This window comes from Seriola lalandi, unplaced genomic scaffold, assembly GCF_002814215.2.
Source record: "Seriola lalandi dorsalis isolate HSWRI2012SDOR001 ecotype SW California unplaced genomic scaffold, Sedor1 jcf7180002054672, whole genome shotgun sequence".
Taxonomy (NCBI): domain Eukaryota; kingdom Metazoa; phylum Chordata; class Actinopteri; order Carangiformes; family Carangidae; genus Seriola; species Seriola lalandi.
This window is the reverse complement of record NW_019525225.1, coordinates 1,529,374-1,548,247: the sequence shown is the minus strand read 5'-3', so window position 1 is coordinate 1,548,247 and position 18,874 is coordinate 1,529,374. Positions and strand designations below refer to the sequence as shown.

The 18,874-nt window shown below is 42.1% G+C and overlaps 2 protein-coding genes across 2 annotated transcripts in view; one reads left to right on the top strand and one right to left on the bottom strand.

Annotated features, from left to right (window-relative positions):
- Positions 1-340: 340 nt before the first annotated feature.
- On the bottom strand, positions 341-17,333 carry LOC111666208 (uncharacterized). The gene is made up of 8 exons (XM_023421478.2): positions 17,231-17,333; positions 15,911-16,476; positions 12,615-12,759; positions 10,904-11,006; positions 9,980-10,018; positions 9,842-9,883; positions 8,093-8,375; positions 341-1,595 (listed from the first exon to the last, which is right to left on the bottom strand). The coding sequence occupies exons 2-8, from the start codon at positions 16,095-16,097 to the stop codon at positions 1,372-1,374; spliced, it is 1,023 nt and encodes a 340-aa protein (XP_023277246.1). The 5' UTR covers positions 16,098-16,476; positions 17,231-17,333; the 3' UTR covers positions 341-1,371.
- nrg2a (neuregulin 2a) overlaps positions 14,457-18,874 on the top strand; it is an 86,987-nt gene continuing 82,569 nt past the window's right edge. The window contains exon 1 of the mRNA XM_087177999.1: positions 14,457-14,565. The gene's annotated coding sequence lies outside the window, so the exon portion shown is untranslated. The remainder of the gene's footprint in view (positions 14,566-18,874) is intronic.

Below are 18,874 nucleotides of genomic sequence, written 5' to 3'. Positions count from 1 at the left end.
GAACTGTCTGAGCGCAGTAATAGCAAGCTTTGGGAGGGGGGCGGGTGAAGGGTGGGGGGCTGATGAAGCACATTCAAAAGGTGCATATAACTATATAACTATCCGCAAATTGTGCAGCGTTTCAGTGTTGTGGGTTGGTATGCAAAGGTGATCACAGCAGTTGAAAGGATTATAATATTGTTCCGGATGGTTGATTTTAAAATGTTTGCCCTCTGTAAGCTACAAGACAGGAGAAAGATGTTTTACTTCAGTCTGGAATTATGACGGATAGAAGTCAGAGACAGAAAGAGTGAGAGAGAGAAACTACACAAAAAAAGTAGATTTTTTGAGATACAAGATGTAAAATTTATACAATTTTATTGTTTCTTTGATTTCACCATACAAACTTGACATCAATGATAAAGATGCCTCTCATTTTACAAGTGAGCACTGTAGAAGCGTTAAATATCCCATTACAAAACATCTTTCTCCCTATTGAAAATGTAAAAAAACAAAAAAACAACAAAATGCAACCACAAATCTTTAAAATAGAACTGAAAAAAACTGGGGAAGAGTAAGAGCTGGATAATTTGGCAGCTACTGTCTAACTTGCCAGGATTTGATCCACTGGGAGTGACAGATGAGGCATTTGGCACTGTCATTGGTCCACAACAGGTCGCAGTGAGGCTCCTGCCAGGTGGCAGAGGGAGACATACATTGCATTGTGACAAATAAACAACCTTACACTATTCCCAGGGAGAAGACAGCAAGATGAAGGAGGACCCTACTGTACCTTATTTCACCCCATTCTGCCTGCCCAAGCCCATTCTTTCATTCAAGAAGACAGAAATTAAAAGAGAAACACTGACACGCGCAAATGCAAACTGTCTCATAATAGATGAAAATAAAGGAATTTGTAAGTAAACAATATTGTGTGCACAGGCTTTGTGAATTGGACTAAAAACTGTGTGTGAATGAGGGTGTATTTTTCCACATGTTACACAAAGTGGAAAGAATCAGCAACAAGTGAATACATGTGATAGTCATCAATTCCCTGGCAAATACATAAAAGGTAGAAGAATTGTTTGTTAAACAAAACAAATATTCAATTGCAATCAATTGCTTTGGAATTTCTTCCCCACAAAGAGTGTTTACAGTACTGCAGCATCAAAAATAAAAGAACCATTACGTTCAAGCATTTCCACTGCTAAACTTTGGGAGTGATAGCAACACTGTGAGCATTACCATTTCTCAGGGACACATTTACAGTTCTCCATCCCATTATGCTTTATGATGCTTCACAATACATGTCCGGTATTGTCCAGTTTGGCTTTCTTTGAATGACGTGGATGCGTGAAACCGGGTGGGCAGCTGTGCATTGGTGTGTATGGATTACCTGACAGTAGGTGTGGTCGTTAGACGCAAGTGGCCTGGCTTGGTGGGGAGAGGAGGCTTGATGCCGCGAGAGGGGGTCTGTGAGGGGGTCGTAGTGTTTTCAGCGCTGAAGGTTTTCATCAGCTGAGCCACCCTGCCACGCCCTGTGCAGGTTGGCGCGCTCCCTGATGACCCGGCCTCCTCTGAGGCTGCCCTCCGAGACACTTCTGATGCACCAACATCTGTAAAAACAAAAAAACAAAAACAAAAGAGAGGATGAGATTTCCTTAAGAGCTCAAACAATCTGCCTGCCATGCATGGGCATTAAAAAATAAAATGGAATAGGAGAATATTTCAGAATTGGGTGTATAATGCACTGTATTTAATGCTTAATATAAATTCATGTATTTAATTTGTAACTTATTGTTATTGAGGTTTATTATTTATCATGCACAGTCTCATTTTCTAAGTGTTTCACTCTGTATCTACCACAAACTGTATTGTCAAATTTCCTCTCAATTTTTCTTTTCACTCTGTATGATAAGATGACGTTCTGGGCCGCACCTGTCACAAGGCGACCTTGTTTACTGTAAACTACATTGATCAGTGTCTTGTTGCATCAGGAAACGTGTCCTTTTGAGAACATAAAATCAAGGTGAAAATCTCTTTTTCTTTTCAGTGAAAATCGGTAAAATAATTAGCAATGAGAATTAGACGTACAACCCTTGTGTGCTACTGTTGTAAAAGCAGGAATTCAGTCTTCTTACACTACCTGATCATTTCCCCTCTCCAAATATTGTGCCTCGATCTTTCTTCAGTCTTTTCTACCTTTTTTTCCCCCCTTTTTCATTCGCCTCCCTTTATCCCACTCTGGCTGAGCAGAGGTCATCCTCAGTGGAAGTAGGGACACAGCTGGGTGTAGTTGGTGTGTGTGTGTGTGTGTGTGTGTGTGTGTGTGTGTGTGTGCTTGCTGATGTACTGTGTTGGAAGAGGGTGTAATTGAGGGAGGAATGGAGGGAACAGGAGTAACGGAGGGGAGGGAGGGCCACAGGGACGGCAATGGAGAGCAGACAGACGCTGCTCAGACACCAGAAGGCTTGAGGAGCCACATATTTTTAGCGTCATCCCCGGGGGACAGAGATATGTGAGAGCACCCGCGTGCACGGCTGAAGACACGCACGCACACACGCACGCGCGCACACACACACACACACACAAAGTAAAGTGAAAACAGGCACAAACGTGCACACAGTTTCTAACAGTTGAATTTCAAAAGACACACACACAATCTCACGTTTCATTCAGGTCCATGCATGTTCACACACACACACACACACACACACACACACACACACACACACACACACACACAAGCATGCACCCTCGCACAGCCCTCCTGCTCATGGATTCAGTCACGCATGCAGCCATCTCTGACTAACACCACGGCACAGCACAGAGTCACACACACAGAGGTGGGGTACAGCCAAAACCACACAGGCACTCCTGGGGCCAGGAAACCTTTAGAGCTCTTGATGTCTTGCAGGCATGAAAGGGAGAGACCCAAAGTAGCCTTTAAGGTGGTGTTATTGTTTATTGTTGTTTACTCTCCTTTCTCTCCTCGCCCTCACTCTCTCCCGCCCCTCTCTCTGTGGCTCTAACACCTACCTTCCTCCTCATCTTCCTCTCCCTCTGTCTTGCCCTGCCTTCCTCTGCCCCCTGACCCGCGGTTCCTGCGTTAATGTCCTCTCGCTGCGCTGCGTGGGCTTGCCTCTGATTGTCTCGTTGTGTTGTGTGGTCACCACGGAAACCTTGGATAGGCTCCAGCAATTGAGGCTAACACACATTCAGGCACGCACCGAGTGCACACACAGACACAGACACACACACACTCATGGTCAGAGAGTTTTTTGAGCTCAGAGCCTTGGTGCAGGTCTGAGTGGAATGCTTAATAGAGAGACAAAGATAGAAAGGACAGGGAGAACTGGTACTATGGGCATGGACTGTTGTAAAGAACTAATAAAAATATATATACCAATTTGAATCTTTTGAGAGCAACTGAAGTAAAACCTTCCCACAGGAACCTGACTAACCTGTCTTAACACACCTAAAAAAATGCTCAAACCCAACGCCTTTCTGCCTGTAACTCTCCTCAGCAGCTGCACTCTTAGCTCCGTCAGCAGAAACAATCATTAAAGCTACCTGCAAAAACACCTATTAAAACGAAAGAGAATCTCTGCATTAAAGCGCTCGTCGTCAGGATTGATTAATCTCCCATCTGAGCTTTCGGACGCCACTCCTTGCATCTCAGTCCAGCTCGTAAATGTACAGGGAGGACAAAGAGGAGGGGGCGGGAAGCAGTGTCACTGACCAGGCTAGCACAAAAATTAAAGACCAATCTATCTCTTTAAAGACCTCCACGTCTCTCTGGCAGAAAGAGAGGAGGAGGGCGAGGGGCTGCTGGGGTGGGGAGGTGGAGGGACAGAAGTGGGGCAGAGGGCAGAATTCCCGAGCAGCACGTCTGTGGACTGAAGGGCAGGGAGGAGAGGAGGTGTGTGTGTGTGTGTGTGTGTGTGTGTGTGTGGGTGTGTGGGTGTTGGGGGGTGGGGGGCTTCTGTGTGGGGGCTGGGGCCCCTGTCACTTATCAGCTCTGGCTGAGCGTCGCCCAGGGCTAGAGTCGGGAAGCAGTGCTGGAATGTGTGTCCTTCCCTCTGAAGGTGAAGAGAGAGGAGAGGAAAGCCGACCGACAGACAGAGAAGGGTTTATAAACATGAACACACACAAACACACACACACACACACACACACACACGCATACACATATGAACATACACCGCCAGCTGCTGGAGTTTGATACGCTTTCATGCTCATGCACTTATGCTCAGATCATGACACACGCTAACGCAACACACATTTCTGCATTTCTAGGTTCAGTTGCAGACTCTTACACTGACGCTACACGCTCCCACGGTTATCTGAAACATTTCTTATGTCGCTCACTTTCATTTTTATGCGGACGACCCACAACTTTTAACATAGTATCCAAGTTAGCTGCCATCATGTTCAGTTTCTACCAATTTTCAAAAAAAAAAAAAATCTGGTTTTGTGGATAGAGTAGAATTATATGAATCAATATAAATGCAAAATTTTGCCCCCCTCATTCTCAAATTATTTACTGCTAAAAGACCATTTTAATCTTTCCAGTTTGCTCTAAATTAGGGTCTCTTGACTTTGACAGCACAGAAAATGCTTCAGGTAGTAGAAACTGAAGAGAAAAAAGAAAAAGGGGTGGTAATTATCAGATCATTTACACAGAGTAACTAAATAAACTACTACTAGTGGACAGTGGTTGCCATTCAGAAGGTAATTTACACAGATTTTTGATTCTATACTGTAAAATTTTCTAAATCTGATTTTCATCTGTTTTGTAATTATCCAAATATTCTTAGGCAAATAATACATTGTGATATTAAAAGCAAGTGCAATCCTTTTTTAAGTTAATCTATCTTGAATCCTGTATTTCAAACAGCAAAAATAACTTCAGATAAGATTAAAAGCTGATTCTGTCCCATGTGAAAAAGTCTCACATCGCTTTTCCCAAATTTGAGATTACTCATCCCTGTTTGTTGTTTTCATGAGATGTGACAACTACATCTTGACAATATTCAGAACTTGATACAGGTGATATCTTTTACCCTATCCTTTCTGGTGACACACAAAAAAAAAACTATTAGTATTTGTCATGCACTACTGTTCAATCTTATGTACAACGTCTTGAATTCTCAAGTCGGGAGGTTTAGTTTATCTTCAACAGCTAAATGCACGACAGCAGATTATTAAGTTCATCTTCTACAAGTGTTGCGTGGGCCACACTCGCTGCTCACAGGATGCAGGAATCCTCGTCATTAACCACATTCAAAAGAAAACAGCTGAGGCTTGAGCCTTATCCTAGTCTGCCCCCCCCCCTGGACCGAGCTTCCTGCCATTGTCAAGAACAGACACTCTGTCAGTATTTTTTTGTCCAGAGTCAAGACACATTTATTCAGCACTGTGTTCAGCCCACCTCAACTCCCACCACACCAGCTGTTCCTTTCCCTTCCCTTTCCCTTTCTTTCCTCTTCCCTCCGTTCGCCTGTTATTTGCTGCCCTGGCATTGCCCACTGATCTCATATCCAGTCACTAATGTGGGCGCAGGCACACACACAAACGCCTGTGCAACCTCAATTCATTGGAATTATATCTTTTGTTTTTTGTTTTTTTTTTCATATTCAGGTTTTTTGGTCATTTGGTCAGTTAAAAGATCTGAGCTCACCGCACATGCCTCCACACAGAGTTTTTTTACTTGACAGAATAGGAGCAAAAATTCTCTTAAAACGTGGTTTGATTCTGACATTCAGCGTTCAGTTCAGGTAATAAGCCGTGAACGTGGTTTCAAAATGATTTCCAGGATTTTTGTCTCTTCATGACATTATTAAGAGCTTGTTAGCCTTCCTGTGTCTGGCTTTTTGAGAGATTAGCCCGGCCTCCAAAATCTACATGGAACTGCCAGGAATGTTCAGAATGAACCAGACAGTAAAGGGAGGGAGGAAAAAAAAAACAACAGACAGTCATCCTTCAGGTAGGCTACTGTCTGTCATTGTGTCATTATAACGGGAGATTCACATTATCACAATTTAACTCTCAATTTCCATAATTCTGTATTCACTTCAAACTACAGTAACACATGGCATTGGCCTGATCAAACTCTCACAATCAGCGTTTAAAGGAACAAAATGAATAAGTAAATAAATAAATACAGTTTTCTTGAATTCTTCCCCCCAAATGTTCAAACCCTGGAGGAGAAATTTGACTTTGCTTGTAAGGTTCTCTGCTGTTTCCGAACTGAGAAAACTCACGGACATGTTGCAGGGTAAAGTGTATATGCATGATCGTGTTCCCTAACTTAGATGTAGGATGAGCATTTTTCCAGCAGAGGGACCTTATGGAGATGATGAGGTTTTCTATCCAACTAGACTTTTTTTCTACAGTATCACTGTTTTCCACTGGATGGTGCTAATTTCCCCCCTTACACTTTCCATTTTTCTGCATAACTGGGTCACTGTATGGTGAATGAGTGTTAGTCAATTCATGAAATTTGGTGCTGTGCTCAGGCAGGAAGTCTAGGAATCACAACGATAGTTCAAACAAGATTCAATCTTGTCATCTGCAGAACATACTGTAAGACCTAGTGGCAATCATATTCATGTCCAGGCCCAAGATATCTGTTATGAAAAAAAAACTTCCAAGTCTGAATATATCCCTTCTGTCGACACAGTGAACATCTGTATAGACATAGGTAGAGATATGCAAGTAGCACAGACCGCATAACAGACACAAAGAGAGGAACAAAAAGACAGATACAACATCTCACTGGTTTGTGAAAAAATTATATAAAAACATAATAACCAACTATAAAAATATAAAAACCAGTTTGCCATCATGGCAAATACCTGCTCTAACATGGTGTTAGAACAGTACAAACTCTAATAAAGAGCCAATAGTTCAAAAAGTAAACTGATGGAGTAATTTCTCATGCAACTCTTTGTGTGTATCCTAAACAATGTCAAAATCATCCATTTGGTATTATATATGTTACTTAACTAAACTAGTGGAAAAATAAGAAGTGTTACAAAGATATTTTATTTCTGTCAAATGATCTGATACTGTTAACCCACCATTTAATATAAAGCGAATGAAGGGTTCCATTATACTATGGTTTTGGAATAAAGTACACACTAAATTAAATATAACAAATAACTATAACTATTTTCACTTTAATAGTTAAATATTAACAGTAACTAAAAATATGACTTTTATAGACAGAGTTATTTTAGTCTTCTATTACTCATTTTGGCTTGCATTTAAATCAAGTAATCATGTAATATTGCTCTGAAGGACCAGTGTTGCATATTATGTCAGTCTGTTCTCTAACATCAAATTTGATTCGGTTATTTGACCATGCACCGCAATCGATCTAGAGTGTTTACTGGCAATGCCCCTTCTAACATACACCCATGACAATAGAGAAGCTACCGAACAGGCAGGTGTGCCGGGGCGATGTGGTACAACCACACAAATCCCAGTCATATAAGCTTTTTCCCCTCTAGACTGGCCTCTTTTTACTCTGCCAGTCCATAAAGATTCCAGCGGGCTGAGGCACTATTTGGCGAGCACATTAGGTTTGGGGAAATAAATCCTTCTTCCTTGCTGCAGCACTGAGAAGCCCATCTAGTATGAACTTTGTTCAGACTGGTTGTGCTCAGCTCTCCACAGCCATTATTACTCTCAGAGAAGAGAAGAAGCAGTTGAAAAGGGTTCTCTTGTTGGCTCAGTGGCTTGTGTGTGATTTTCTTGAAAGTGATCTGCAACGCCAATGACTTAATTTTCAACCCATGTCTGTGTCTGTGTCCAGTCTATCTCACTCAAAAACATAACAGAAGTTATACAGTAAGAATTATACATATGCAAATTTCAGGCGACGTCTTCATTAGCTGTGTTTATCCATGATGACACCGTTAATATTGTTGTTCCTGTATCTCTCTTAATTAGCCAGCAAGAGAAAGACAGCGGGGACTGGAATAAATATTCACTCATGACATGGACAAAGAGGAAAATTTTCTGAACATGTCTATAATAATACATTTATTTATTTATTTATCTTGACCTAACATGTACCCTTACCCATGATGCTATGCTCACTCACCGTTCCCACCCTGTGATTCCTGGGGCTTCCGAGGTTCCTGTGAGCACAGGACCCTCTTGGTGGTTCCAGAGTCTATTTTGACTGTACTGCTGGGGGAAGAGTACGGCGCAGCAGTGGCCAGCCTCAGATTTGTGAGCCCGGGTCTCGTGTTGACAGAGCCTGGTGCCGCATTTGCTGAAGCTGGTCTCACGTTGACAGGGCTAACTCTCACGGGAGGCCTGGAGCAGATGGAGGGCTGGGGAACTGACTTGTCCACAGTCGCACTGGCTGACTTCAGCTCGGGCTGCAGAGGGAAGAGTGACAAAAAAGGACAGACGAGTGCGATCAGTGCTGACAGCTAATTCACATACAGTGGAATTACTGTCATGTTTGATTAAATCATTGGATAAATGATTCACCAAATTACAGTTCTCCAGTGACTACACTGCACCATAATGAAACACACAGAACTATGACCACTGATTAAGAGTTTAAGGATGTGCGGAGAGAAAATTATAAGGTGACTTGGAAATCAAGCTGCCTTGCTAATCTTCCCTTCTGATCTTACGCCTTCTTAATCAGCAATCTCAATCTCCTCCTCTATCAGACTCACTCCTTCCCTCTCTAAATCAACTGGAGAAAACCTGCAGCAGCACTATCAACAGCCACCGCTACATCTGCAGCAACAAACCAGACCCTTCCTGTTTCCAGGAAGAAATCGTTCAATCTACAAACAAGGCATTGAACAAAATAATGAATCTTGTAAAGGGGGAGGGGGGGGGCTTAGATTGTGAATTCTTGGCTGTCAGACTGTCCAAACCTCCAAAGGTGTGAATGTTCATTGCCACATCAGCATGGGTTGGCCAGAGATGTGTTGGGGCCTGTAATATAGAGTGTCTGGTGTAGATACAAGAAGTGAGGGAGAGACATTTCCTTCTGTGGCAAAGAGGAGGGAAAACCAGAGAACAGAGGAGAGCTCACGCGCCCAAACCTCAGGAGACTATCCCACAATCCCATCCATCTGCGACTGACGCATTCTCTATCTCTGGCGTTTTAATTCCCTGATCAAGTTCATCAACCATCTGTTCTAGGGCAGTCCAGAAATCCTGCCTTGCTTCTGTGATTCAGCTGTTGTCGCAGCGCGTGTCACCTGCATACACACACACACACACACACACACACACACACACACACACACACACACACACACACACACACACTCACACACACACACAAATACAGAAAGAGGAAGAAAAAGAGAGGAGATAGAGCACACACTCCCCCGACAACCCAAGGCTGGAGCGATGATGGAGCCAGTGGGAGGACAGTTCAGTTCAGCTGTTCCCCAGAGAGAGCTATGAGGGGTGCGGCAGCTCAGACGTGACAGCGCACGGAGAGGGAGAATGCTGGGAGAAAGATGATCTGCACAGAGGCTCGGAGTGAGGGGACAGCTGGCCTAACCACCATTTCCTGTTACTCACAGAGGGTGGTGGGACTGCCATGAAAAAACACGTCGGCACTCTAAAGCCACATTTCAAGAAGCTGAGGAGTGGATCCCTGTGTTGTAAATCACACCCTGCTGGGATATTTGAGGCTGTGTTTTAAAATGTGTTGGTCAGTGCAGATGGCACTAGAAAAATAAACTGTTCTTTGCCTTAAAAAAAATCTCTAATTTATACAAAAAGCAATAAAACATTTTGAAAGCCCTAACTGAACTGCAGGAAAAATACAAACCAACAATCTTCAAAAATGACTTTAATTCACAAATACCTTTTCTGCTGCTGGAAGTGATGAATGCTCACTCACTGACACCTGTGGGTTTAACAGAGACATTACATGAGTGTTACAGGCCATGATGCAACCCGAGAGCACAGGGCTCAATTATAGCATGCAGTTGCTTGAACTCACCGGCAGAGGGAGTGAAGTGCTTGTCTCCTCACATTTCCCCTGTTGGGAGAGACAGTGCCATGTTAGATGATACTAGAGGTGACACGTCATCCTCCTTAACTTTGAGTCAGTTCAGTATGAGCTTGGAATGAGCAGGGAAAAGAGAGCAAGAGTTTAAGAGTTAGGGAAGAGTTAGTCAAATAAAAGAATATAGCAGATGATAAGTATTTGAAAACATATTCGTGCAGGGGGTGTGGTAATGTGACTGCGGGAAAACCAGTGACTAGCCAGGGTGCTAGTTATTTCCACTGAGTAAGCAGCTTGCAGATTCAGCTCAGAGCACCGTCGTGGTCAGGCCAGATGAGACCATCCACCCCGGCTTGCTCTGGCTCAATGTGTGCAAGGTTGCCATGACAACGCAGCAAATCTCTTTTTAAGATAGCGTGAAAAAAGGAGCCCCCCCCCCCACACACACCCCTCCAGCTCCAAAATCAACAGCTCACACACTGCCAACTGCGCACACAAACGCACACACCCAAATATATCACCACCCTGGAAATGATCCTCTCTGAGTGCCTATTTTGACAGAAAAAGGCTAAAATTAGAGCTAGATAAATCTAAAATGGGGGAGATTGATTGTCACCAGCTATGCTCAACAGCCTAACTGATAGTTTTCACAAATTGCACTGCAGGTAAGAGAAGTGGAAATGAAGTGATGGAAATGTTATGTTAGAGATGGAGGGGTTCAACTGAGGGGATGAGACAATGAATCAGTTAGGAAGTGAAGGTGACAGCACAAAGGGATATGACAGGAGATTGATACAAGCTGATCGCATAGACAAGTGAATCTCTTTGTTTGATAAAATTATACCTAGCCAAGGACACAATAATTTCACATGAAAAAAACAGAAATAAGAGTATGAAATCTATCAAACAGCTACACACCTTTAAATTCAGTGAGATTCCAGGTTGTGTTTTAGGAGGAAGGTTCTCTCTCTCACTTCTGACAGGTTCTGTGGGTTTTCTGCTCTTCAAGATAGTTTGAAGGCTGTGAAACATAATGAGACCCATGTCATACCTCTTTACATATACAATCCAAGAGGCAAACTCCAGGGCTGAAAAATGACGCCAACACGGAAGTGCCAAAAATTGCAGTTCCTCGAATGGCCACTTGAGGCTGGCTCCAAAGGCGAGTTAATCCTCATGGCTCCCATGTTAAAATGCCCAACTTTACTGAAGAAATAAATATGTGTACAGCCTGGCACAAATGAATGGGTTTGGTCTCTATAGCAAATTTTCCCCTTCATGACAACTGTTCGATGGGTGAATTTTTATTTAACTCACCTGTTTAAATTTTATTACGGTTATAATAATGCATAATTGAAGGCGTGGCCGCTTTTGGTGACAGGTGGGTGCCGTGAGAGTTGGCTAGCCGCTCTGCGTGTAGCCGCTAGCTGTCTGCTCGGCGTCACTTCTGATAGTTTTAGTCACTATGTTGTTGGTGCTTTTTGCAGGATTTTCCATGCAAATATCAGACAGATATGTTTGTTGTGCGGTTAACTGACTAACATAACATAAGGAAGTCCGTGCTCCTGTTATCTGAGGTGAGTTACAGTATTATTTTATTTATGTGTTAGCACTAATTAGTAAGTATTGACATATGTGCACACCATACCCGACTTGTTAGCTTAGCTCGTGTACTAGCTAATTAGCAAGTAAATAAATTAGCCTTGGGTTAGCCTTCCAGCAAGACGCCCAGGCGCACAGCTTTGCTAACGATGCTAACGGGAACTTTTGCTTGCAAGGACATTAAACCGGCATGTACCAAAGGCTCGGCGCCGCACACGCCCCACCTCTTTGCCTTGTTTTGGATTAGCCGGGATTTAGGCGGAGTTTGGTACTGTCAAGATGGCGACGACGGGGAGCCCAAGCGCTCCTCAGAAACCAATAGGTGACGTCACGGAGGTTACGTCCGTCTACAGCACAGTATACAGACAAGTGACATATTATAAGAAAAACTTGAATAAATGAGTGGAGAAACCTTTTTTTAGGTTTCTCACTAACTTTCCAAAATTTACTGAGAATGTCAAAGCAGGTTGTTATCTGACTACATCAGCAAGAATAGTACATTAATTACATCTAGAGAGGGATATTACAATAGGGTTGCACCACATAAATCCCTAATAACAAAGATGAATGCACATTGGAGAGTTCAGTGGTGCAGAAACAACCACAGTCACTGGTCTATAGATGTGTGGGAAAAAACTTATATAGTCAGATAGGTCACCTTCACCATATTATCCACAATTTGGGGGAGCGCATGATGTGTTGTATACCTAGAGAATGCTACAGGCCTGAATTCTTGACCCTAATAATGAGGGGATGCGGTGTCTGTTATGCTGAGGGGTACATTTTGCTGGTATGGTTTTTTACTACTTACACTCCTTACTTAGACACTTTATGTTGGTTTTTCTTTTAATTTGTCACCTATGCATAATTTTATGTCATAGTAAAATTAACAACAGAAACCCCTGATAACCCCTTCTTCTTAACAACACTAATAGTCTGAGAAACCAATGGATTTTTTTCATGTTACATATTATTCACAGCCTGTAATCTCACAAGTCCCTGCTGGTATATTACAAAAGTGTATTACTATGTGTTGTTCTGAAGACTCGGCGCCTTCTTTTCTCCAAATCCTGAGCAGATGAATTTGGAGCTCAGCTCATCCATCTCCCCGATCACAATGACCGCCACATCTCCATCCCGGCCAAGCAACCAGCTCACATTCTTACTGTTGGCTGCAGGAAACAACACACATACACAAATGCAAACTATGAGTTAACAGGCTATTGAAACACTATGCGAACATTTGAAAGTGGTTCTGAATTCAAACATCAGTCACTCAATATTTTTGCAGAAAAGACATACTTAATCATAGCATTTAAAAAAATGTTTTAATTTGTGTCATTTTCAGTCATTGGCCAAACAATGCTCAGTTTTGTCAAATATTAGAAATTGTACTTTTTCTCACCTTCTCAGGATTTTGAAATACCAGTTATAGTTTGTAAACAACCATTTTCAAAATAATGTATTGATAAGTATTCCAGATCTCTGAGATAATCAGTTGTAGCTCTGGTCATTCTGAAGGGAAACTGTCAGCTCATCAGCATCTGATAAGTTGATGCTGCTTTTCAGATTCATAGATAGACAGGTAGCCAGGAGCAACAGCTGGTGCCCAAGCACCACTTCGCAAATGTATGAGACACCACCTTTGTATAGATGATATAAACAGAGTTGACAGGGAAAACCCCTGTCCTGCTGGCCTATCCCTGCAAACACACACACACACACACACACACACACACACACACAGAAAAATATGTATGTATATACATGAAATAATCTTTTAATTCCCGCCTTAAACCCAGCCCAAATTCGTACCCTAAGAAATATCAATAAATGAGATCTTGTGTCACATGCTCTCTTGGCTTCTCATTTGTTAGGACATTGTCTTCATAAGCTTAGAAGCACAAAGGCACACACGCTCACACACATACAAACATGTTTCTGCCTTGTGACTTTGTTTGGGAGCACAGAGAAGCTACTTTATAGCGATAACCCAGCTGACGCAGGCTCAGAGGGTGAGAGCTTGTTGGGTGGGAAACAGAATAACATACTTTCATAGTGAACTGGTTTTGCCAGCCTGCCCTGTGGATCACATTCCAGCAGGGCATACCAGGAGGACTATGAAAAGAGAGCAGCCATCGCATATCTTGGTAAACAAGCTGATCACTTCACCACAAAAACACTATCAGGTGTAGGAGACAATTAGAAGACATCATGTTAATTGTGTTTGCATACGCCAAAGGTCCTACTATAAAAGACATCGTTAAAACACAATTTCAAAAGCAGCTTGAAGGAGTATGGTGCACTGCGTAAACAAAATGAACAGATAATGTTTCGAAAATGAGAGGAAATGGGTTTTCCATAGCTGAAGAACAAGACAAAGCTTACTTATCAAAAAAAGTTATATAAAAGTTAAAGAAACTCTACACTGAGCCATACAGTTTGTTTCTCTGCCTCATGTGAATGTCACCAGTCTGCTTACAACATAAACACATGCACACAAACACGTCAGGATATAGTTATATAGTACGTAAACACCAGTTACAATAAGGTCAGCCTAACCACAGGAAAAGTCCCATGATCAGACAAGGCTAAAGGCTGAGCTGTTAACAACAGCTGAGAGAGATGCTGGCTCATTCTATGCATAAAAACAAACTTAGCATGTGAGCTGTCCCACAAGGCCTTCCTGATAAAGTCAATTTTTTTTTGTTTTTCAAACACATACATTTCCTGCATGCTTCCTGTTTTGCCCCCTACTAATTGTTTGAAGGATTGAGTCCTGACTCACTTCCTATTTTTACACAGAAACACTAACTATCCACCATTTCCTCTGCACTACAGATGCATTGCCTGTGTGGAGAACAGTTGGGACCATGTGATCACAGCCTGCAGTCTCCATCCAGCCTCCTAAGGACAGCTGCATTGGTCATTAAGAGATAGAAAGAGCACTGTTCCCTCACTCTGCATCACAGCTGATAGTAAGTGCTTTGTTATTATCCAAGATCACATTACTATGTCAATCAGAGTTAATGCACCAACTGCAGTGTAATGTTGATTGGCTTTATCATATTCCAGTGGGTTTCATCTAGAAGGCTTTCTTGGGAATATAAAAATTAATTATAAAAATATATTATGTAAAGCAATTTATTATGTCAAAGTCATTATACCATCTATTTCTCACTGGGAAGTGAGAGGACTCACTACCACCATGAAAATGCAGACAGGCAAGATGCTATAGTATGCGCTAAACCAGTTTCAGGACAGACTTGCGGCCTCTTGAGTTTCTGGTTGTTTTGTTTAGTTAGATTGCTGCATGTACACTGGTTACTCCAACTGTTGCCTTTGATCAGGAGCCAGTTCCTGATAAACCCATTCACATTACCCCTGCATTTCATCTGCTAATTATTTTCCTTCAAACAATATTCTTCTCTGTTGTCTTAGGCTCACATTTTGTTGCGTGACTGGGAACAAAGTGATCTAAGTGTGCACCTGAGAGGAAAACTTGTGTGAACACACACTACCACATACCTCACATTCATGACTACATACATAATCTTTAACATTTCCTGGATGACCTATCATAATCGCAGTTCTTTAGCACTATTAAGCCATGTCTCTTACAATACACTCATAGTGAATACCATTTTATCCTGACATTTTCTTTGCTTTGCTTGTGTAAATGTTAACATCCTCTGCAAGTGTGATGTTATCATTCACTCACCAGCATCATCAATCTGCTGTAATTATTTAGAGTTTGAGATATAAATAGAACTTCATATTAGTGAAGTGTAAATGGTCTTTGGTTGTGTCTGTATATCATTCAGCATGTAGGTACTGTCTTGTTCCAAGTCTCAATTTCCAAAACACATTAATATGGAGCAGCTGGTGTTTGTTAGCCCAAGTTTGTATTTTAGGAAACTTTAAACTTGCCACATGGACTTCAGGTAAACGCTGTGCCTGTGTTACCAAACAGCTGTTGAGATGACGGGAAACATGAGCTGCAGCAGCTTTATTATATCCAGCAGCATAGGATGTCTGTCACATCCAATGCACACATGCTTGTGCACTGTGCTTCTCAAGCTTCAAAACTCTCTATTAGGTAATTCACAGCACACTAAGCAAACATCTCGACTGAAGGGATTCATCGTGTAATCCTTAAAAGGGGAACAGATGGTTTTCTGTCAAAAGCTTTGTTTAAAAGTGACGGTCAGTATGCTTGAAAAACCTGAAGCTGTACCCTGTCACACTAGATAAACAGGAAGAAGAAAAGTTAACAAAGGTGAGGTGGTGGTGGTGGTGGTGGTGATGCGTTGGCATGGTTACCTTTTTTTGGCTTTGTTCGCTTGCAATCTGCATCCCCCCCTTCTCTCTCTAGCTTCTCTTCCCGCTCTTTCCAGCGCCGCACCTGCTCCTGACGCATTTTCAGGAACAGAGTCTTTTTTTGGTCTTCATTAAGAGCGTTCAGCACATCAGGGTCAATGTACATGTCCTGTAAAATCTGCTGCAGCATGTTGGTGCCGGAATGGTGGGTTTACTTGGTACCACCTGGCAAAGCAGTCAGAGGGAGGAGGTGCTGTGCTTTGACCAGCAGCTTCTTGAAGTGGACAGTGTTGTTTTATAGTCTCATGTCGTCAGACGAAGACTTTCACGGCCTCTTAATCATCAAGTCAATCTTATTTACCCTAATAAACCCTTCTTCATGAATCAAGGCTCATTCTCACACAGGCTGTTGTACATACTGTACAATCTCACACATACATGCACTCACTTCACTCACACACACACTCACACAGACAAAATCCTGTTTCCTTTCTGTGTTGTGCTGACAGTTTCCCCACCCTACTAACATATCAGTTTCCTTTGACTTTGGAGGTCATCACTGGGACAATCTACAAAAAGAAAAAAACAAAGAGAACATTTTGAACAAACATTTAGAAGATTATGTATGTTGTGTCCTGAAGATTACACTGCTCTATATGTTTCTACCACCTTTCTCTCATCAAATCAGAAACTTTGCTTCTTTGGAAATTCAGTTTCAGTCGGTTATCTTGCCCCTCCCTTAATGAATACGGAAGAGCCCAAACCCTGTTTCTAAACTGACAGAGACACTGGCTCAAAATGGGAGGAGATTCCAAAGGAATGGGACTGTTTCTGTCATCAGTGGCCCACCCCTCCCTCCTTCCCCTCCCTAGCACACATCCCTTCCCAAACCCATGTTCCTTTCTCCCCCATAATCCCATGAGATAGCGGCTCCGTTTTAACATGGTCAGTTTCAGGTTGTAGGAGAAAAAAAAGACACACACACACACACACACACACACACACACACACACACACACACACACTGGGTCATAGCCCAGGACACCGTGAGCCGGTTTCTCTTACAAGGGGATTGAAATGGACTCCTCCAATCACAGTGGGTCGTTAAACAATGGCTACCACATATGCAGCACTTGGAGGGAAAGAAAGCTTGTCTCAGACTGAGAAGTATCTCACTGGTGTAACACAGATTGGTGTCTGCTAAACACACTGTAGGGTGCAGAGAAGGAAACCCGGGAAAAGGGGGGAAGTGAGGAGAGAAAGGAAGTGATACAAAAGAAAAGGGAGTTGTAAGAGAAGGGTAGAATTTGCTGAAGTACTCACAGTGGGATGTAGACAGCCGCTCCACAGCAGAGTATGCTAACTAAGCTGAGAGAGTCAGAGCGCCTGTGGGTCCTCCTTGTCTTTGTGTGTGTGTGTGACTGAGCTGATGACATCACAGCATTCCATAATCTCCCTCCCTCCCTCTCCCTCAGTCTCTCTCTGACACACTCCCACAAACACACACACACACACACACACACACACACACACACACACACACAGACACATTTCATTTAAAAACCGGGAAGAGAGCAATTCAGGAAGTTGACATCACACATTAAAGATTCTGTAAAAAAAAAAGTGAGAAAAAGAGAGAGACAAAGCGAGAGAGAAAAAAATCCTAAACCTAGACTTTAAAGTTCCACGCACAAAACTCTTCATCAACAGTGAATGCAAAAATAAAGTTAGTACAAAAATGGGACATTAATTCTTAAATAGACATAACCTGCAGTTGTTCCTTTATACATATACAGTGCCATGCATAAGGCACTAAAAGTAAAGTGAGGTTGCTTTCAAAAATACTGTGATGAACTTCCTACAAAAAGCAGTAAACAGAAAAAACTTTGCCATTAAATCAGCAGCAGTTCTCTTAGCCACAACTGTGCACAATTTTTCAAGGTGCTTGTTAGTGGATTGAGACTGTCTCAGTGTCTTCTTTCTCTTCATGTAATCCCATACTAACTCAATGATGCTGAAGTAAGGGCTCTGTGGTGGCCATGCCATTTCGTTCAGGACTCCTCATTATTCTTAGTCACATGAAGATGGTTCTTTATGACTCTGGTTATATGTTTAGGGTCGTAATGCTGCAGAATGAATGTTAGACCGATCAGACGCCTCCTTGATGCGCACTGCCTTTATGTACTTATTTATTAAGTTTATCTTATTTATCTTAATTATTGCTTAAATTTCATAGTATGGAAAAATAACAAGAAATGTATGTCATTACCTTATCCCCAGCCATCTATGGCAGAGATATTATACATGCTGTACACACATATTTTTGTGTGTTCTTGCTTTAAATGATGACTTTTTAACTTAAGAAATTTGAATGATGTCTTAATCATAATCTTGCCAGTTACTGTGACATCAAAACATGATCCCAGGTGGTGCAAATGTTAACATTTTGCTCCAGGGCTGTTTATTTTAACCTATCAAGCAAAGGTTCTAACAATAAAATATAACTTGTGGCCTAAAAGGCATGTAGTGATTCTAAATTGTATGTAGAAGCTCTGTTAAACTGCTCATGTTCCTTGTGGCATTTATATAAATAGATGTTTACTACTACCTTGTCTGTGGTCATTCTACCACATTAAGGGCAAAGGCGTTTTTCTGCTCTGGGTCTCCTCTGCAACTCCCTCTCTTACTGAGTCATCATTTTTAGGTAAAGAGCACCCCCTAGTGGCCAAAATCAGAGGAGCCTGCTATGAATTACGTCACCACTAAAGCCTATTTAACAGCACCAAATTACAAAGTTGAATAAAAATGAAAGCAATGTTAAGGCGAAGGCAGCATTTGCAAACATATGCTGCCACCTCTTGGCTTTGTAAAACTCAGCAACACCACCCCACAAATAAACATGCATGCATACGCTCATTCAAATGCGGTCGAATGTTGTATATTGAAACAGGTTTTTTATAATACCCA